At 36.5% G+C, this 22,061-nt stretch overlaps 1 protein-coding gene across 3 annotated transcripts in view; it reads right to left on the bottom strand.

Moving 5' to 3' along the window:
- The window catches only part of LOC131154585 (uncharacterized), a 108,338-nt gene that overhangs the window by 20,656 nt on the left and 65,621 nt on the right, over nucleotides 1-22,061 (bottom strand). For all 3 annotated transcript variants that reach the window (XM_058107457.1, XM_058107459.1, XM_058107458.1), the window contains 7 exons: nucleotides 11,954-12,043; nucleotides 11,533-11,608; nucleotides 6,809-6,905; nucleotides 6,630-6,699; nucleotides 6,377-6,553; nucleotides 6,159-6,281; nucleotides 1,152-1,235 (listed from right to left, as the gene is read on the bottom strand). In XM_058107457.1, coding sequence (XP_057963440.1) covers nucleotides 1,152-1,235; nucleotides 6,159-6,281; nucleotides 6,377-6,553; nucleotides 6,630-6,699; nucleotides 6,809-6,905; nucleotides 11,533-11,608; nucleotides 11,954-12,043 — 717 coding nt within the window. The remainder of the gene's footprint in view (nucleotides 1-1,151; nucleotides 1,236-6,158; nucleotides 6,282-6,376; nucleotides 6,554-6,629; nucleotides 6,700-6,808; nucleotides 6,906-11,532; nucleotides 11,609-11,953; nucleotides 12,044-22,061) is intronic.

Raw genomic sequence — 22,061 nt, 5'->3', positions numbered from 1 at the left:
TAAACAATATATGTCATCTCGAAATCCTAATGATAGGGATAGGAGAGATGACTTTGAGCCACCAAGAAAGTCCATGTGGTATTAGATCATTAAATGTATAATTTTTATTGAAAATGTAGTTGTTTAAATGATAAATTGTTGCCTTAAATCTTAAAGGAATAGCTTCAAAACTTTATAATCATTTGAATGTTCTTCAGTTCATAGTTTGTTTCGTGATATGCTATTTAATATCCTACACACTAAAAACTTGTCATATATGCATTTTTTTTAATGTATTTTGATACCATATTAAGCATAATCATCTATTCTAATATTTCCTAAAGTTTTATTGTAAATTTCCATCATTTACTATAAATTTCCGTAATTTCTTTAAATCGAAATCGAAATTGAACTTTCCATCGAAATTTCTGTAAATTGAGACCATCGAAATCGAAATTTAAGTCCTTGCTCCCAACTAAGCAAATGATCCCTCTTTTGCCCAACCCTAGACTAAAGAAAATCTCATTATACAATCATTTTTTTCTAGCTATCACTTTTAAATATTTAAAAACAGGCCAAAAAATAAAGAGGGATGCTAGTAAGACAATCTTGAATGAGAGTGATGTGACCACCTTCAGAAAATAAAGCACCCTTCCACCCATCTAGACGCTTAGACACCTCCAACATTGGATCCTAAAAACCAATGCCTATGTCCCCAAACAATGCACATTAAATTTGCAACCATTCCACAAATTTTTATAATCAAATTTTCAAATGAACATGATTGTGAGTTTGTGATCATTCAATTGACTGAATCCATCCCAAACACTTTCCTAAAAATAAACATGTTCTCAATTAAGGGAACATTTTTACCAGCTCTGATGACTGTTCTGATGACAACTTTGATCACTAGAGAATACTGACTGGCAGTAACATGTTTCTGACAAAGGGGAGGCATAAATTGCGTGAGAAATAGATGTACCATGTGGTGTGAATGCTCATATATACTACCATCTTTCTAACAAGGAGGAGGTACAATGTGCATGGCACATGGGTGTTGAATATGGTTTGCAGCCAATGTCACATACACAAAGTGTAGAAGTGACTAAAACTAATATGCAACAATGTAATGCATGCAAAATAGCAGGCAATCTGGTAAAAAAAGAACTTACCTCATCGACAAAAATAATAACAGGGGCCAGCTTGCTGGCAAAGGAAAAGAGGGCTTTGGTAAGCTTCTCAGCATCTCCAAACCACTGTACCAGGAAAAGGGGGGGGGGGGGGAATTAAAAAAAATCTCAGTTGTGCACAACAGAAAGAAGTGTAATCCATTAGCATATTAATAAAATTTAATATGTTGGGACAGAAACAGTATGGCTTTACTCGATGGCACCTCTCAGTGCTTTCACTAGATGTAACAACATTCAATGTCTAACTGGTTGACTCTGACTCTTGGGTATATAACAAGTGATCCATACTGAGTGCACAACAGAAAGAAGTGTAATCCATTAGCATATTAATAAAATTTAATATGTAGGGGCATAAACAGTATGGCTTTACTCAATGCCACCTCTCAGTGCTTTCACTACATGTAACAACATTCAATGTCTGGTTGGTTGACTCTGGCTCTTGGGCATATAACAAGTGATCCATACTAAGTGCAAAATAAAATTTACTTAGGTCATTATCATGCAAATCCACAACAAAAGTAAAGTATGTTCCCCAAAATAAAGAGCTGGAAAAAACAGTATGGCTTTACTCAATGCCACCTCTCAGTGCTTTCACTACATGTAACAACATTCAATGTCTAGTCGGTTGACTCTGACTTTTGAGTATAACAAATGATCCATACAGTGCAAAATAAAATTTACTTAGGTCATTATCATGCAATCCACAACAAAAGTAAAGCATGTTCCCCAAAATAAAGAGCTGGAAGACAGTTGCGAAGCATTAAATATGCTAAAATCAAAACTCTTGTCAGTGTCATACTAATAAAATCACTTTCATCTGCACCTCAGTCAGTTCACAGAAGCAAAGGCCAACTAATTAGTGGTCATCAGACCATAGAAATGACATCTTGTGGCAGATAGGTGTAGCCCAAAAAGTTCACTATAAAATACACTTTATTTGAATGAATACAACATCAAGCGAATACATATTTCACTCCTTCAGTAGTTTGTTTCTCCATACAAAACAAGCAGACAACCATAAGTCCAAAATAAAATTGACTTAGCTCATTATCTTGCAGATCCAAACCAAAAAGTAAATTATGTTCCCTACAACAAAGAGCTTAAAGACTGTTGTGAAGTCCCATCAAGAATCCCAAAATCATAACTCTAGTCAATTTCATACTAATAAAATCAACTGCACATGCACCTCACTCAGTTCACAGAAGCAAAAGCAAACTAATTAGTGGTCTTCAGACCATAAAAAATGACATCTTGATATAGATGGGGGGATCACAAATACAAGATACTTGAATGGATGACATTAAACTAAGAAACCTTCCAAATTTCTCAGAAACTATATGACCAAAGAAATATTTCACTCCTTTGGTAGTTTGTCTCTCCAAACAGAACATGCGGACAACCAGAAGTGTAAAAATAGAAAGCATGTATAATTGTTCTTAAAATATTTAAACATGAAAGACTTCATATGAGGATGCTAAGCAATGACCTAAGTATCCCAATCTCAACATTAGTGAAGGCCACATCTGTTATTACTAATGTCAAGTATGGAGATAGCTAATACTTAGCTATGACTAAGAGACAGTCAGGGTCTATTAGTGCTTAACCTGTACACCTTCTTATCATGAATAAAACACAATGGTGATGTTTGGGTAAGGAGCTCTACTCTTCTCTGTTCCGGCTTAGTTACTATCTTCGTTCTTAGGCCCAGTTTGGCTACTAAGAATAGAAGACATGAAATGGGAATGGAATCTTTGCTCCCATGTATTTGGGTGCTTAATTACCCAGATGCCTGGAATGGAAGAACACTTATACATGAGTTTTGATCACGGAGGGGGGAGTGGGTATATGTGCGATTCACAAGCCCAAGAATAAAAATAAAATATTAAGCAGGAATGGGGATTTCTTTTCTTCTACTTTTTTCCCCTTGTGAGCAGAAGCTGTTTACAATTCTCTGCCAATTTAGACCAGCTTCTTCTCTCGTTATGAATGCATCGGAACTGTAGACCATGGCAGTTGAGTCAGGAAACCATTGTGGATCAATATGGCTGTTGGTCTGCCAAAGAGCAAGAAGAAGAAGATAAACAAGATGAAAATGGACTTTCTTTCAGGAATAGAGGTCTGGCCAGAATCTTTCAGAAATGGGTTAACCTTGTTCTCTTTCCTAGCTCTCTCTCTGCCTTGTGTCTATTGGCTCTCAAAGCAAATAAATATGTAACAGGAAAAAGAAAAACAAGCTAGGGCTTAAATATGCATCAGAGAGGCAAATAAATGTGCACTATAAATAAGATAGAACTAAGATGTTGCACATCAGTAGTATTAAAAAATTTTCAACAGAGGTGGTGATTTGTGAATTTAGTTCCATCTGCCTTATTGTTCTTGTCATTCTAGGTTCAATTCCTGTTCCTTGTTATCCATTCCAATTCCCACATTTCCATTCCTATAAGCCTATTCCTGGAAACTAAACAAGGTATTGGACCTCTTGATTTCGATTTTTCGCCCTAGAGCTCGAGTCCTTTTGCAGTATTTCATTACCACTAAAAAACAGCAGTCCACTTGGACAATACAATGGCAACAGTAGCATAAATGATAAGTGAGTCCTACCATAAGCCATTCAGTTTTTGTCTAGGAAACATGGACACTTCTGGAAGCCTGAAGTGTCCATATCCAAAATGGGTCGGATACTGACACCAGCCTGGCACGTATCCAGCTAATCTTCATGACACTTCCTAACACGGTGAGGATGCCTTTGGGACGCTTGCACTGAAATGCAGTGTTTTATTCCCTCCCCCCCCCCCCCCCACTTTTTTTAATTCTGTTAACAAAAATGGCCCCACAAAAAAAATTGAGCATGGGCGGAGAGACTGGATTCAAGAGATGTTTTGACATGGAAGTGATTGCACTTTGGAGCTCTAGTGCCACTGTGCCAACCTGGTAGAGTACCACCACACCTCTCTGCCCCAGAATTTCCCTCTTTTTCTAAAGCCATCACCATTTTGCCATTCTCTGTAAATCTCCTTTTTCCTTTTCCTTTTCTTCATTTCTTGATGAGACATGCCCATTCCCTACCATCAGCCATGCCCTTGAGTTTTTTATTTTTATTTTTTATTATTTTTGGACCAATATTCCACAATATGAATGTAATTGATGATTCTACAGCAGTAGTTTGTAAAAATTGTAATTAATAATTTTGCATAATGGTGCTTGCATTTCATTTTAAATCAAAATTACCACAAAATTTGTCATCTAAAAGGAAAAATATGCTAAATACATATTTTTATATTAATTAATTAATGTAACATTGCTGTGTTGTATCCTCATTTTTTTCAAATTTTCCATATTGTTGTGTCAATATCGTGTCATATCTGTGTCTCGAGTCAGTATTAGTGCTTCCTAGGTTTTTGTTTTCCAACACGTTTTCTTCTGTTTGGCAGTTTTTGTTTAAAAGATAGCAATATTTATTGTTCATGTATACTGGGGGTGGTGGTGAGGGCTATGTGTTTGATATGTACAAGTCAGTACAACTGACACACCCAACAGACATTCCCACCATGGAAGAGATTTTAACCAGTAAACCCTCACTGCAGCAATGGGGAGCCAGGCGTGAGCCAAACTCCCCTATGGGGGTGCATTTCGGTACAAGAACTAAAAAAAAATCAATTTTCTCTTTGATTTATGGAAGTTTGATGAAGCTCTTTGATGGCTTTTCTGCTCTTCAATTACTCCAGAATCGGCATTTGAGGACCAATATTTCATAACTCGGGCAAGGGGTAAGATTATATCATTTCATGATAATCAAGGTCTTAAATTTTGATTTAAATTAAATAAATCTATGCTGTGTATGAAGTGGAAAAGTTGTAATATAATTTGTGTACAATATAATGTGCATTAAAATTACTCAGTTAATAAAAATGAAATTCCTAAATCATTTAAATATCATTTATTATACAAATAATGATAATTTAGAGAATGCTTAGATAAAAAATGTCCCTGCAAGTTCATTTTTTCATATAATTTCAAAATCTCTTGTAATAATCTTTTTGTTTCAAATAAAAAATGTCATAAATTAAGAGAAAGGTTTCACTTCACTCCTAAATCTCATTTAAATTCCAAGGAAATTTTGTTCTATAGTTAAAATTTCAACAAGTTTTGCTAAAATTTCGAGATTTCGATAAATTTTAAATGATTCATTGAAATTTCGACAAAAATTATGTAAAACAGAAATTGACTGCCATTTCAATCTCAAGGGTGACAGGAATCGGAAATTTCAACCATTTCGTGGAAATTTAAGACCATGCATGATATTAATGACACTTATATATTGTCTCATGATATTAATGACCTATGGTTTGCCCGTCTCCAAGATTTTTTACTGAGACGATCACAGTTGGCATGTTCTGGAACCTTCTCTGCCACTTCCAATTTACAAATGACCTCTTTTAGGGCAGAATTGATCAACATGATATAGGGGTACAGAGGATTTTCTTCATGATAAAGGAAAATACGGTACTTGGAGTTGTCAAAGCCAGATACTAAGTTTGGTTCCAAAATAAAAAGTGTAAGCATAAAATACCAAATTATAACTCTTTTGGAATAGTAGTATGGAACCAACAACCAGTTTCTGAATTGAGGCCTTATATCTTTCATTTAATACAATCTTACTGTATTAGATTTGGATGAGCAGCCCCGATACACATGAATCATTTAAATGATTTGGTTATCGTTGAAAAACACCAAGAAGTCTCAAGAGCTTTTGGAAGTGCTGGATGTCTCGCACAATCCAACCTGACTTTAAACTAGTCAGCAGTTGCCAGGCATCTGGTTACACAGCTTATGCTTCTATATTTTAAGGATACATTTTCTAGCATTCAGAGATCTTTGAGGGCAACAGCCCCCTCTAAAGCCATAATAGAAAACAAAACAATTCAACTCAGCCCATGAGTCATGACAATCCCTTAATAGTTAGCACCAAATTATCAACATTCACATTACCTTTGATGTAAGAGTTGAGCCTGTTATGCTAATAAAATTTGCCCCTGCCTCAGTAGCAAGTGCCTTGGCAAGAAGGGTTTTCCCAGTTCCAGGAGGCCCGAAAAGCAATATTCCTTTGCAAGGCTGAGAAACAAATGGAAAAATCAATTTGACAAAACTATAAATGCGTCTCTCTACTTGATTTCCAGTAAATTGAGCACAAGAAATGAAATTGGTACCCGCAGCAGATTCCCACGAGAGAAAAGCTCAGGTCTCCTCATTGGAAGAATGACAAGTTCATTCATTGCCCTCTTAACATCTTCAAGAGCACCAATATCATCAAACTTGACCCCAATTTCACCAGGTGGAACCACAGCTGAAATAAAGTTGCTCTCATACTCGTCCTTAGCAAAGTTCTGCCATAGCTTAAAAATATTAAAGACAATCATAAGAGATGTCCTTCATTTAAAAGATCTAGATGAAAATACATGCCTTTAAGTTATGTGATGGCTTTCTCGATGCTGTTTCTTGCTCCTTTAACCTCAAAATTGCAATTTCAAGGCTTCACATGATATAGAAAGCAATCAAATTTCTGGATTACATAGGCAATCAAATTTATGGATTACATAGATATTGTTGATTAGCTCCGTACATGCATAGAGTATACATACCTTTCCCGAGGGACCTGTAGTCTTTCCTCTTTAATAGAAGGAAGAAGGCAAGATGATAAATAATGGTTTTTAGCCCACCCAACAACTTTCTCAGCTTCTGCAATCAAAATTCAGAAAATGACCACCAAAAATGACAAGCAGGCAACTACCAATGAGAGTAATGGTACCCCTCTGAACCATTGAACCTCTCCAATCAGGTATAGGTATAAAACAATCCACAGACATATCTAATGTTAAGAGACATGAAGAGTGTTTGCCCTTCCATTTAAAGATCATCGACAAAATCTACCAAAAAATAGCCAGCATCATAGTTGTCAAATTGAGATTGAATCATGAATTGAAATTCCAATCAAGAATCGAGAATCAATCGACATACTGTCCGAATCGGCACAATTATTACCAAATCAATTCTAATGACTGCATCTCTTTGCGATAACAACATATAAGATTGGTAACATATCATTCAAATTTTGAAACATAAAAATCATATTTCATGTGCTTCCCCAAACAAATGGAAAGAGAATGAGTCAAGAAATATTAATAATAAAATGAACTTTTTGTTATTTGAGGAAAGGAATCAAGAAAAAAAAAAGTTGAATTTTTAGTGTTTATCAACAATTTAAAAAATAATAATATTTCATGCATATTTTTTTCTCAGGTTAAAAAGAAAAAAAGAAAACAAACAACCTAGAAAATAATAATAATTGAACAAACTACAAAAAAGACCAACTACTAAATCTTAACAACACAACTAATAAGAGTACTGCCACGCTGGTGAGTGTTCTGTTGCTTCTTCTCAATGGCAGAACACTATACTCCTCCTATGGTGAAGAATGATTTTGTGAAGACAAGACAACATAAGGCCTAAAAATCTATTTTCTCCTCTTTTTTAGTACAAACCTAATATAGAAAAGGAATGGAAGGTAATCATGTAAAAATAAAAGAAAGAAATGTTGTTTTGGGGGTTTCAAACTTCTTGGGCTTGTCAAGATATGATATGTCCAAAATTGTGTGAATAAGATAGATTCGGATCAAATTGTTAGACTCACAAGGTGAATCAATAGATTCGGCAACGATTCAGCTGTTTTTAGATTTACAAGTAAGATTCAAATTGATTTGGTGTAGAAGCGGTTTGAATTTTATGAATCAAATTGTGAATCGTAAGATTCTAACAACTATAGCCAGCATTACAAAAATTAAGGGACAGACTATCAACAAAATTTACAATGTCCTTACAAGTAGAACTATAGGTCCTCTGTGTGAAAAAAATAATTTGGAACCAAGTTCTCTAAAATTTTTGGAAAGAGAGCTCAATCCCTTCAAATGTTCGAGAGATCCAAATAATAGCAATCTTAGTTTTTCTCCCAAAATGCCCTTGCCATGCAAAGCATTAACATCTAAGCCGCCCATTATCACAGACATACATGAATATTTAGAACATATGAGTGACCATCCAGAATAAATTTATCTCCAAACTAGAGCTAATGATTTTTCCCATAATCATATTTCAGCCCAAGCTACCTGCACCACTAATATACCTTAACATCCATCCTGCACCATGATGCAGTGGTGAACCAGTGAAGCATAATTAATATTATTAGTTGCTATAATGTTTATTAATCATTGATATCTAGGTGCCATTATTATGGTCTATTCAAAGAGTGTCATTTACTTTATTATTTACAGTCATTAAAGATTCTAGTCCCAAAGTTCACTTATGGGATCTTTTAAGACTAGAGAGGTCAAAAACAACCATAGTAAGGAAAAGAAATTTTCCTAGGCATATTTAATGCCCAAGGCAGTCATGTACTTGTCTTTTTCTTTGATGATCCATTTAGTAGCTATTTTAAGAGGCCCATTAGGGTCAGGCCCAAACCTCCCTCTCCCAAGCCCAATATTGTATTCGGAACAATTAAAAAAGATAGGGGAAGGCAGTTAAAAATCCATTGTTGATATCACAGATTCCCAATCGCCCCTTCCTGAATCTCTCCTCCCCCTCATCGTCACGTCACAAATGACTTCTGCAAATGTGTGCTTCTTCGACTGTCTTGAACCCCAATTCTGCTTCGTCACCAACCTCTTGTGGCATAATAGGTTCCAGAATACACATTCTGAACATATGATTGCAATATCTTTGTTGTGCTTGAATGAAAGCTGCAGTATGACTTCGAATAAACTTCTCCAACCTTGGTTGTTCTTACTCTCAGACGCAGAGAACGTTACGCTTCCTCCTACCAGCCCCTTTTCTAAATGAAGGAATCTCCCCTTGCTGTTGGATTGCAATTTTGATCAAGGCCCATGTGCCTTCGCCATTGAGATATACCTCCTCAATTAAGCTTACAATTCCTTGATTGCTTCACAAATCACCCCTAATGACTCAACGGTCCAAAGGAATTCCTCTTTCATTAGTCGAAAAGGAGAAAGTCTTCTCCCAAAAAACTCTATAATCCAGAATACCAAGGACTCGAGGTGATTCGCAGAAAAGATCTTTTGTTCCACCCAAACACCTTTTTGAATCTCTACCTAAATCCTATCCCGCTAATTCTGATAAGTGCATGATATGCCGCAAGTCCATCGACACACGTGCTCACCTATTCCTAGATTGTAGGGTTGCTACCCATCTTTGGACTGCTCTCTTTTCCTGCTTTGGTGAAGCCTGGATGCCACCTCGGGCAGTGGGCGACTTTTTGCTTGTGAAATATATTGTGGATTTGGAAAGAGCACAGGAGCAAAGGTAGTATATAATCGAGGCCGAAGGGAGAACATGAAGAGGTGGGAGAGGGGCGGAGTGTGGAAAGGGGGAGGGGGGAGTGGGAGACGAGAAGGGCAGCAAAAGAAGGAGCGAGTGGGGAGAGGGGGCGAGGCCGGAGGAAAGTGCGCAGTGAAAACAAGAAGTAAGTATGGCGTGGCCACAACCAGGCGGCGAACACAACAAACACAAAGAAAAAAAGGAGAAGGCAAGCAGGGTGGGTGAAAAGTCGATGGGGAGGGGTGGTAAGCAAGAGGAATCGAAGCGCGGGGTAAACAATGGGGGAGCGGAATGGGGAAGTGTTTAAATAGGACAACGTTGTTAATAAGGTGGGCTAAATGGCAAGTGCAAATGCGTCACGTAGGGGAGGCAGGGAAAAAACTAAAATACACTGGCAGGGGGACATTACCGTAAAATCAACTACAGAGGGGGTTGGCAAAAAAGCACCAGGGGCGGCGGGTAGCGAGATGTCAAAAGAACGGCTGGTAAAACAATAAAAGAAATAACGTTAACGGGATAGAAAAGGAGGAACGAGCGACAAAAAGACAGAATAACTGAAGGAAAATAGAAAGAGTGGGGGGAGCATTAATTTAGGGGCTTAGGAAGCCAACAGCAAAAGGGTGGCTGTAACTACAAAAAGAAAGGACTTGGATTGGCAAGATAGGGGGGGCGACAGAGATAAACGGAAAGAAAGAGGGGAAGAGGGAGTGCGGAGATATACGGTACGAAGGAATGTGAAACAAAGGTTTAGCGAGAAGAAAAAAATGGGAAGAGTAGAGCAAAACCGGAATATAGAGAAGAACGAAACAATTAATGTTTATAACAAACCAGCGGTCCAGGGAAGGAGCGAGAACCAGATCCACCATTGTGTAGGTCCGAAGTAAATATGACCCAGCTCAAAAAAACAGAAGATCAAACCGAATATTAAGGGGGGGAGGAAGAGGTATGCAGATGGGGGGCGAGTAGAGTCCATGGTGGGACTCGGACGCGAAAAAGGAAAGGAAGGAGAGAGAGGAGCGAATATATACTAAGCGCAAGTAAAGCAACAGTGAAGGAAAAATAGAAATGGGTGCACGAAAGGGAGTTAGAAAAAGAAAGGGGAAAGGATGAGCCCTGACGGGGAAATAATGACAGTACGATTGTAACTGAAATAATGGGTATCACGAACAATAAGTGCAGTGCAGTAGTGTGGGGTTTGCTACTATGAAAACTTTATGGATTGAAAGGAATGTGAGAACCTTCAATGATCACATAAACTCCAAGAATTGTTGTGGGATAAATCAATCTTCTTGAGCTCTATGTGGGCCCATTCTTTCAGGAGTTTTAGAGGTTTGGGGCTGCCCAATCTTGTTAGGGACTTCCAGGTAGCATTTACGTAATTTCTCTCATTGTTTTTCAATTTTGTCCTTGAGGACGCCTTGTTCTCCCCTCATTGTACTATTTGGTTCGTTTTATTCTTCTCTTATTAGACAAAAATATTAAAAAAAAAAAATGATTTGTAAGGTTCTCTGTACACCTCAGAATTTTCCTGAGATCTGAAACTAGAGTTGGTGACTCACCCAGTGGCAACTTCCAGATCCTCCGGAGCTATGCAGATCTCACCTGGACACTAACCTCCTCTATTTCCCTGGAATATCCTTGGGACCAATCCTAACCTGTCAGGTTTCTAATCTGACAGATCCTACAGGCTTTTTCCATCATGACAATGCCTCATCACAAAGAATGGATAAACTGTTAAAACCATCGAAGTAGATAGCTTTTGATGCCAAAACTCTTTTATGGACAAAGCCTTCATGCACATTAAAAAATCAAGGCAACTTTTACCCCTAAAAAGGGGCCAGAGCTCATTCAAAGCATGGTATTAGGGTACAAACAGTTTCATTTACATTAAAATCAAGACATCTAAAGCTAAACTCAATGGACATCTTTTCTTAATTAAATCCAAAAGTAAAAATTAGGCCAATAATTTTCTTACTTCGCTTTGTCAGTATCACATCATCTGTATTTACATGGAAGAGATCCACACATAATAGCTCATGTTCCTCAAGAACCTGAAATACACATTTATTTCAAAAATTGATCCCATTAATATAGAAAATTAATTGTGTTAACCCCAAGCATCAAAGAACATACGAGCACAAAATTGTACTAGATGTTCATTGCAAGTAACAAGTAAACCAATATAATAGCATTCACTCATGTATACGTCTTTCATCAACAGTGTCCCCTATGGGGCACCCCAGTGGTTATATGACTAGTGGTCTTTCACAGGAAGGGTTGGGTGATGCCTGAGAAGGGGGGCGGCTAACCCCCAATGTGTAGTCTAGGTACGATGGACCTCCCGAAGAACCCAATAAAATAAAATAAAAATCAACAGTTCAACACTATCTACATACCTTATGTAGCTCATTTAAATTGCTCCTTGCTATCACAATTCTCCTATCTTCTTCAACCTGCTTTGTGAATGTTCTAAGAATATCTTCCTCCTGCAAACAGTAGTCAGGAGAACAATAGAACCACCAAAAATTTCATTCAGGATTCAGGTAAGCCAGACAGCCAGCTATATGTGAGGAAAAAATGTATACTAACAAATAAAAATTATAGGGTGACCCTTGGCATGTTAATAAGAGGATGTTCCATTTCAGCATGGATCTCACAGGTTTGAATCACAAAAGCATCTTGTCAGCATGCAGGGCCAAGGCTTCAAACAGATCATGTTCCCCAAACCACAGATTGGAGGTTCCAGGTTATCTAGTGCACTACGCTACCCTTTTTCAGGAGCAGGCCTTCGCAAATTGGTTAAAGGTTAAAGCTGCACAATTTCAACCCGGATTCCACAACATAAAGTCAAGGAAACACCCTATCCATATATACTGTGTATGGCTGCGACCAGACCACCCTCCCCAGACCTCGTACACCAGACTCACCGTTTTTATACAAAAAAATTGGTCAAAAGCTTACATTGATTTTTAATTGTGATTATTTTCCCACTTCCAGCTTAGCCAATAAAAATTTTAAAGCTTTAATTATAGTTTGACTTGTTCCATTATAAATATGGAAGTGTCAATGACCAACTGGCTTTAGCAGATTCATAAGGGTATAGAGCTGTCAGTGCCAGGTACATATTATCTCAAAATTTGAGTGTTAACCCTAAATATCATCACTGAAAACTTGTTACTGCCTCACTAGCCTTAGCCATTAGAAAAAATCTCCTCCACCACACACCACCACTGCCTGTGTCCAGCTTCCAAAAACATCTAAACTTGATTGCTACCAAACATCTTACATTCCACTAATAAATTGTAGGTGTCCTTTCAGATGTCAAGTTGTACCGCTGTTATGAATTTTCTCTAGCACGTGCATTTCAAACCATGGATAAATTTTTCTAACCCCTAGAAGAACATCAGATCCTCTAAATGGAAAATTTTGATTAGACCCACAAGCCTAATCTTAATATTGGAGATATTTAACATAATCCTAAGATGTAGCCTCCTCCAGTATGAAAATCATTTGCAAGTGAGCAAACACCTCAAATTTCACCATGTCTTATCCCAAATTAACCAACATCAATTTTGAAAACTAGACTAAAAAAAATCACTGCACCACCTTTGGATTTAATTCAACAAAGCTGCACTCACCACATAATATATCCCAGAAAAACTGGGGGGAGGACAAATCTCAAATTGAGGCCATGACCTTAAGCAGGAATATTGTTGTATTTTATTATCCATTGAGGTTGCCAGGGTTTTAGCAATAAAATTCAAGTCTGTCCCAGCTATTGTAAAATCTAAAGTTGAAAGTGTCAAGTAGCTTGTTAATTGCCAGTAAGGTCCCTTAAATGTCGGCATTACAAACAAGGCGACACATGCAAGGTAATATATGGAGAGGAGGGGCATTATGGGCAAAGTTTTTAATTCAAAGTCAGCTAAAATTTCAAAGCATAAAAAGTACCAAAATTTCAATGTGAACTTTCATTTCGATTAATAAAAATGATGGAAATTTGTTGCAAACCGGGACTTATTTTATGAAGCTTAGGAAGTTGATAATAGTCATAACAATGCATGACTAACAGCTAAAAAATTGTAAATAAAACAAATCAATGATAATGTAGTGAATAAGGAGCAATATCTATGATACAATATTCATATTAAAGTATTAAAGTCAACTAATAAAAAGAAAAAAAATTTATACAGTTAATATTAGTTATTAGCAAATATAACTATTTCTGACATAAAGAGTCAAATAAAATGCTTCAGCTAATATCTAAATTCAAATTTCAGTAAAACTTCAGCCAAAAAGTTATCATTCATGTATTATTTTCAACAAATAGAAGATTTATTCAGTTAAAATTTCCATATTTTTGGTTCTAAATCTCAAATTTCAGTTTCAAAGAAATTTTGGTCCACAGTCAAAATTACAAAAAATAATTTGTTGAAATTTTGAGATTTTCATAAATTTAAAATGTTTGTGAAAATTTCTATGGAACATTTTTAGAAGAAAATTGATTGTCATTTTGATTTCAAGGGTAGTGGAAAGCAGAAATTATGACAAAATTTTCAACAATTCCATGACAATTTAAGGTTGTGTAAGGGAAGAAGAGGGGAAGTAAAACAATTGAGTTCCACATGTTTTTTATAACAAATAAATTTGTTAAGAGACAGAAAAACAAATTACTATCTAAGGTGAGAAGTTCTCAAAAATAAAAAATAAAAAATTAAAAGGAAAATAAAAGAGAAAGAACCTAATGCAAACAAATTTAAACAATAAAAGAATTTTTTTTTTTTAAAAATATTCTTTTTGACCATTTTAAATCATAATTTATTGGCTGCCTCACATTAACTGGTTCACATTGACTGTTTTTCCCTTACTCTTAGCACAATCCAGCCAAACTCCATTTCCACCATGATCAAACAACCACACACCCATCTTATCCATCTGTTGTTAAGGTTGACTAACCTCCACATTAACCTTATTCATAGGAGCATATCAGTGGCAAAATAAAATCCCTTTTATGATCAGTCACCAACTATTCTTTGCCCATCTCACCAACTTCATACTCAAAAATTGAAGACCTTCTAAACAATCTAACATAGTTGGTCACAAATGGCAAATATCAGCTATTAAATCTAAGGACCTGAAATGTACCCATAATGTGCACAAAATTCATCCCCTAGCCCTTCAACAATCTCCCAATAACTGGCACCCTAGGAGCTGCAATAATACCTTTAACCGGAGATTGATTTGAGAATGATCCACACTATTGCTACCCTTTCCAAGTTCTGTCAAAGATTTAATAAGCCAAAACCGAACTACTTGTCACACATTCATTTGCCTTATGACCAGATTTTGAGCTTCATTCGACACTGCAGCAAACCAGACACCAATCTGCTTTGGCTCCTACACCCCTTTTGATGAAGATCTAACTCAAGGATTAGAAACTTGCTTGATTAAAAATTTAGGATGCTGCTCGCCTCCAACAAAAAAACATTTGGGACATGGCTCATATTTTGATTATGTTGCCTACAATATTGGTATACCCATATTGGGTTCGGGGACCAAGACAAAACGTAGTACCAACCCAAACCTACCCATAATCTTGAGATATATCAAATAATTAACTATAGGATTTTGTTATTAACCTGAATTTGATGGCCTAACCAACTGCTGGACTCCAGCTTGACAAAAGTCAAGACCAAATCCAAACTACCAAACTAGTGTTAGCCACTAGAATCCTGCTCCAACTCATAAAAGCTCCCAGACAAAGCCCACCAACACCATCCCATTTCTTCTCACAGAATTCTGCAAACACTAGCTGCCCACCAACCTGCATTCCAACCACCAGTACAGCATGCTGGAACATCAATCAATCAAATTTGTGACATTTACCACCTCCCATTGAGTTATTTGACTGATTATCCCCCTTTACCCCGTTTCAACCCCTATTATACTTAACGAACACTGGAAAATAACCATCTTTAGTAACAGAAGCATTTGAAACTTCAAATCCCACAATCAACTTCATTGTAGCAATAAAACCCCACTATTGAAATCCTTCAAAACCCCAGGAACCTTCAGATTCAGCCATAAATCCATTAACATGCAACTGTATATCGATCATGGTCTTAAATTTCCACAAAATTGACGAAATTTCCATCAAAATTCACTTTCTGCCACCTTCGAAATGAAAAAGGCAGTTAATTTCTCTGTTACAAAGTTTCCATCAAAATCTCCGTGAAACACCCAAACTTTAGAAAAAATTCAGAAAAATTTATCAAAAGTTTAATTATAGAATGAAATTTTTTGAAATTCAAATTTGAGATTCAAAACCTAAATTGAAATTTCTCTATTAATTTACTTTCATTAATATCTTCTTTTTCATTAAGAAAATTTTCCTCACTAAATTTATCCCCTTTTTTTAAACTCAAGTTCTTTACAAGAACGATAGGAATAGATTTCAGACTCTTGAAATTATAAAATTGGGCTTGGGTGCTAGCTACAACATTTTATTTGGCTATATATGTCTATATTATTGTGTTTGTACAATCATTTTAGCTAACTTATGATTTTCATTTTTATTAATTGTAAGTTTAATATGATTATTAGATTACACTTATGGCACCTTATACACCACATACCAATCCTCGATGTGAACAAAGCACTCCTAGAAGATCAAAGATCCAATTGTAGTCAACCCAAACAGATATACTAAACAAGTATCCCCAACAGAGGCAGCTCATAGAACTCATTTTTAATGGGTTGGATGTGAGAACATTCTAGTGGATCAGCCTGATAATTCTCGAACTCTTCAAAATTATCAGAGGCCCGGGTCTTCTCAAAACTTGACTTGCAAGCGGGCTTCTAGCATTTAGGCATCCACCCAGATGATAGGCCCAAGACGGCCTTTTGCATACCTAATTTTCATTACCAATGGACCGTCATGCCATTTGGGCTTAAAGTAGCCCCCTCCAGCTTCCAACGAGCGATGATAAAAATCTTTCAGCCCATTCTCCATCATGCCCTAATCTACATTGATGACATCCTACTATTTTTAAAAAATACGACCTCCCATGCAAAGCTCTTGAATCAATTCATGGAAATTGTGACACATTAGGGAATCATGCTCTCAGAAAAGAAAATGATAATTGGTGTTGAAACAATCAACTTTCTTGGAATGAAGATTAGGCAAGGAAAATATGAGTTGGAGCCACATATTGCTACACGGCTCAGCACTTTTTCGGACAACCAGATGACGACAATGCAATTGTAGCAATTCCTTGGTATAGTAAATTATATGGCAGACTTTGTCCCAAAGCTAGCAATTTACACAACACCTCTCCACCAGCTTTTAAAAAAGAAAGATGTACCCCCTTGGGAAACCAAACATCGCCATTTTTCATAGTTTTATAGACTGGATCATGGAGGATGATTGGCTTAGGGATCTAGTGAAGTTGCTCATACATGGTCACCCAATATTCTGGGAGAAGTTTTAGGAGTTCTTCTTTAGGTAGCTGCCTTAGGATGTGAACATGACTCGGGACAAGAGTAGTATCATAATTAACGAGGAGAGCATCTTGATTTTCCCGAGGGGCTGCCAGATCAAAAGAATGGTTCTGAAGTCTATAAACCATTTGATGGTGGAGGGGTGGCTGTTATGGAATTAGAGATCTGGGATGCTCCAACAATCTAGATCTAGACTTTAAGAGAAGTTCTCATACTGGGATCAGATAGATGCAAACTAAAGTTGGGGAAGACGGTGAAGCTAATCGTCCCTGCATTCAATGTTGTTTGCATAGTGGCAATGCAAGCATGCTCGTACTTACAAAACTTTGAATAGAGGGGAGCAATTTTGGAGCAAACCGGAAGACATTTTCTTCTGTGAAAGTTAAGGTAGAGCTTAACTGCACCGACATGAATATGGGTGAATTCCTGGTTGAGATACTTTCTAGGAAGCTCTGAGGAGAATTCTAAAGTGACGAATTGTTCTGCTTCAGTTGCCAAGAGTTGGTGAGACGAAAGGAGAAGCCTCAATGACTTCTTTGACGCCTCTTGGTACAGTTGTCTTACCAGTGAATTTCTTCAGAATGTTTAGAGGGTATTTGGTTTTGTCATAGACATAATATGGGTTTGTAATCTAAGGACTCTTGGTTTGAGGGACAAGGCTATCTTCGAGGACATAATCTACTTCGTACACAAAATCTAGATGATCTAGGCTTGAAGCAGATAAAGATCTAGGATAAGAAACTGAGGGACGGGGACGGAGTCAACATAGTTCTAGAAGACATGACTTCTCAATTGACACGATCAAAACCTCCTTTCACAACCTAAGAGTGAACAAGTCTCTTGCCCAACTTGTGAAATGACACATAGAATCAATCAAAGTATCCATGTTCTCTTTCAATCATTAGAGAAGCCAGCTCTGCCCCGACCAAAACACAACCATCCACAGCTTTCAAACAGGTCAAGGGCACCTTAGGTCTTAATCTCTAATGACTTAAAGGGAAAATGGATGCTTGGAATAAGACCTTCAATCTGGGTTTGTTCATCACTATTCTGGTGTGGAGGATCCACATGGGGTGTGGCAACCACAGAGCATATTGAGTTTAGAACAACAACCTCTGTTGTGGGCAAAGAGATCTCCCACTCAAGGAGTGATGGAGGCTCCCAAGGAGTCTCTAAGCTGCCATGGCACTGATACCAAATAAGTATTTAGTGTAGAAACGTAAAACAAGAAAGTGGAAACAAGGAACAAAATGTAATAGGAACACACTAAGAGAAATTTTACATGGAACTCTTACAAGAGAATTCTAACAAGAGACTTCCTTGCTCTCACTTGCTCTGCCCAGCTAGAAGCTGGAACCCTACTTATATAGATGAGGAGTGAGGGAATATGCCATGGCATCTTGGAATATACTCCACATATTCTTTTTCCTTATCTCCTTTACATAAAGCTTATAAAGATAAAGACAAGACTCTTAAAGTAACTTTAGATAAAGCTGACACACCAGCTCAACACAACACAATACCAATTAAAGTTACACTGACAACTCACGGTAAAACAACAAAAGCTAAAGTAGGCCTCCATGTGAATGCTTTAGAAATCAACTTTTGATCTGTAATCATCTTCCTCTTCAGTTGGGTAGACTGCTATTATTTCCAAGTCCTCAACTGTCCCATTACTTCTTGTCTTCTCTACATAGTAGAGTGCCAGCCTATTTGTCAGATAGGTACTGTAAAAATGAGGAAACATGACAAGGTAATGAAAACTCTTGGCTCTTCCATCATCCTGGAAATGGACTGGATTAAACAAATCTCGTGGTAATTTGTCTGGGTCCACATGATTAATGTAGCATAGGTTCTTTCTTGTGTCAACCCAATTGCGTGCTGATAGATGCGGGTCCGCAAAAGGGTCTTCCTTGAAACTCCATATCCTTTCGCAAATGGGAAACATATTGACATACCAATTCCCTTCTTGGTTTTGGATCTCACCTCTGAGGTGGAAGGTGACATGCAAATTGCTCAAGCCATTGTGCTTTTGTTTTAAAAAACAAGAGCCAATCATTAAGGTAGCTCTACTAGCGCGGTCTTTGCCTCTGGTTTGTAATGAAGGCATGGTGCACGGTTTATGCAAGATCATAGAGATTTGATAGGCCCTAGCGAGGTACCAAAGAAGAAGGAATGCTTCATTAGGGAAGGTTAAATGGCAATCAGAATATGCCATAGCCCAGAATCGAATGCTCCAGCAAATTATGGATAACTAAAGAGAGTTGGCCGACAAGGTCGAGAACAAGTATTTTATTTATCATATTTTGGTTGTAAATCTTGCATTATTATGTCTATGATAGTTTCTAATGTTTCATAAAAGAATTCCATGTTTTACTGCTGATTTCCATAATTTTTTAAAAACTGAAATTGAAGTTGACTTTGACATTTTAATTTCCATTAACATTTCCATAATTTGAAGCCATTGAAATTTTAGTTGAACCAGAAATTCAAAGATCTTAGGCAGCTGCCAATCTTTGCTTCACTCAATAGCTAAATCTCCAAAAATTCTTCTAGCAATCAGGTGAATGAAGTTCTCAAGGCAAATGGCAACATAAGAAATACATGTGCGAATCCACCATCATCACCAACTTAACTCTAATCCACCTATTACGATTCCTCTCACATAATTACACAAAACTCCCTATTGCTGCCTTCTCAAATCTCAAAGCAAAGGACATGTCTTCAAAACCAATGGTTTTCTGACAAAACCTCCATCAAGTCAACTAAAACTGGCAAGAGGTGGGGAGAGATGGAACAAAAGTGGAAGAAACCCATATCCATATTTCAAACAGTTTGACTTGAAATGTATTCAATTCAAAGGTTACATGGAAAGCAAACCATCAAGAGAACAAGAAATATCAAGAGAACAAGAATGGGATTTGGAACATTAGTTAGCATGGAATAAAATACAATAAGGTTACCTCTTCTGGGATACATGTCTGAAATTTACAAACTGAATCTGCTGCAAAGTACAAAATGTGGCAAATAGGCAACTAAGTCTCCGAGTGATGTAGAGAATCACTAAAGTTAACAGATTTTGCAATGTCCACCTGCCTACAATCTCAAAGTGATGCAGCACATTTCATTTATCTACAATCCAATCATCCATTAGGCATTTTTATAAATGCAATTACAGCACCTTTCCTATACATTTCCTAAAATTGTTAAATATTGGATTCCTAATGACTAATGATTGACATTTTCTTCTGTTTTCCTTTTTTCGTTTTTTTTTTTTATAAAAGAAAATATATTAAGAAAGAAAATTAAAGAGGTTACAACCTAAGAGAGGACAAGAAATCCTCAAAAAAGAATAAAAAAACGTCCAAAAGAAATAAAGCAAAAATAAGAATAATAAATAAAATAAACTAATAATTGACAAAGCCCCTCGTTTTCTTTATGACAAAAAAAATGCATTGATAGATTGAGAATGAACAATCAGTAGAATACAAACTCTGGGAGACCCCAGAGAATACAAAAATGAAAAACCTTAAGGCACAAGAAACAGTACAGGAAAATCAGCACGCCCTAATAAGTCAACAAAGAATGCCAATCGCTCTGGATATCCTTAACAAACTCTGGTATACCCCTGAGAATACAAAAAAGAACAACCTAAAGGCACAAGAAACAATACAGGAAAATCAGCACGCCTTAATAAGTCAACAAAGAATGCAAGTCGCTCTGGATATCTGAAAAGCATATACTCTTGAAGTTTCCATTACCCACACACCAAAGAGAAGCCAAATAATAAATCTTCTCCACACCAACAAAAACAATAACTTCTTCCCTAAGAATATATGCTCATTATGTTCCTTCCACAAACCCCAAAATTCTGTGAATAAAGCACATTTCCCTAAAGATGCAAAAATCATTACCTCCTCCCTCCCTACTCCCAGTCCTTTCACTAAACCTCTCTCCACAGCCCTATCAACCATCCAACTCAAAACATCAGCCACTAAAACAAACAAAAAAGCGGAAAAAGGATCCTCTTGTCTAATCCCCCTCCTAGACCTAAACCAAGATTTAGGCTCAGTGTTCACTAACACTTTACATTAGACATGCAGCCTTTCATCCAAGGTCTTAAATTTCGATTTCGACTCAAATTTTGAAACTCCAAAAGTAAAGAAATTTTGATTTCGAATTGAAAAAATAATGGAAATCAGTAGTAAAGCATGGAATTTTTTTATGAAACTTTAGAAATGATTAATAGACGTAATAATACAAGTTTTAGGACCAATATATTACAAGTTAAATGCATCTATGTTGTGTATGAGATGGTAAAATTGTAATATAATTTATGTATCAAACATATTTGTAAGATAATGTGCATCAAACATATTGGTTAATACAAATGAAATTCCTAAATCATTTAAATATTATTTATTATACAAACAATGATAATTTAGACATGAATGGTTAGACAAAAATGTTGTTGTAAGTTTATTATTTCATATACTTAATGTTGTTGTAAGTTTATTATTTCATATACTTTGAAAAGCCCTTGTAATAATTTTTTATGTTTCAATAAAAAAATAAAATATACTAAGAGAAAATTTTCACTTGGCTCCTAAATCATTCATTTGAATTCCTAGGAAGTTCCGTTCTATAGTTAAAATTTTGAAAAGTTTCCCTAAAATTTCAAGATTTTGATAAATTTTGGATGATTTGTTGAAATTTCGATGGAAATTATGTAAAACTGAAATCAACAGCCATTTTGATTTTGAGGGTGAAGGAAATTGGAAATTTGGACAGGAATTTTAACAATTTCATGGAAATTTAAGACCATGCTTTCATCCAATTACATTATCTCTCTCCAAAACCCTTCCCCTATAAAAACCTTATCCAAAAAGTTCCAACTGACTCTATAATAAGCTTTTTAGAAGTCCAACTTAAAAATGAGCCCCTTCTACCCCTCTTTAAACACCTACATCATAATTCACACTTCACAGAACATTGCATGTTTGC

The sequence above is a fragment of the Malania oleifera genome, chromosome 4, assembly GCF_029873635.1.
Source record: "Malania oleifera isolate guangnan ecotype guangnan chromosome 4, ASM2987363v1, whole genome shotgun sequence".
Lineage (NCBI taxonomy): Eukaryota > Viridiplantae > Streptophyta > Magnoliopsida > Santalales > Ximeniaceae > Malania > Malania oleifera.
This window is presented reverse-complemented; position numbering and strand designations above follow the sequence as displayed.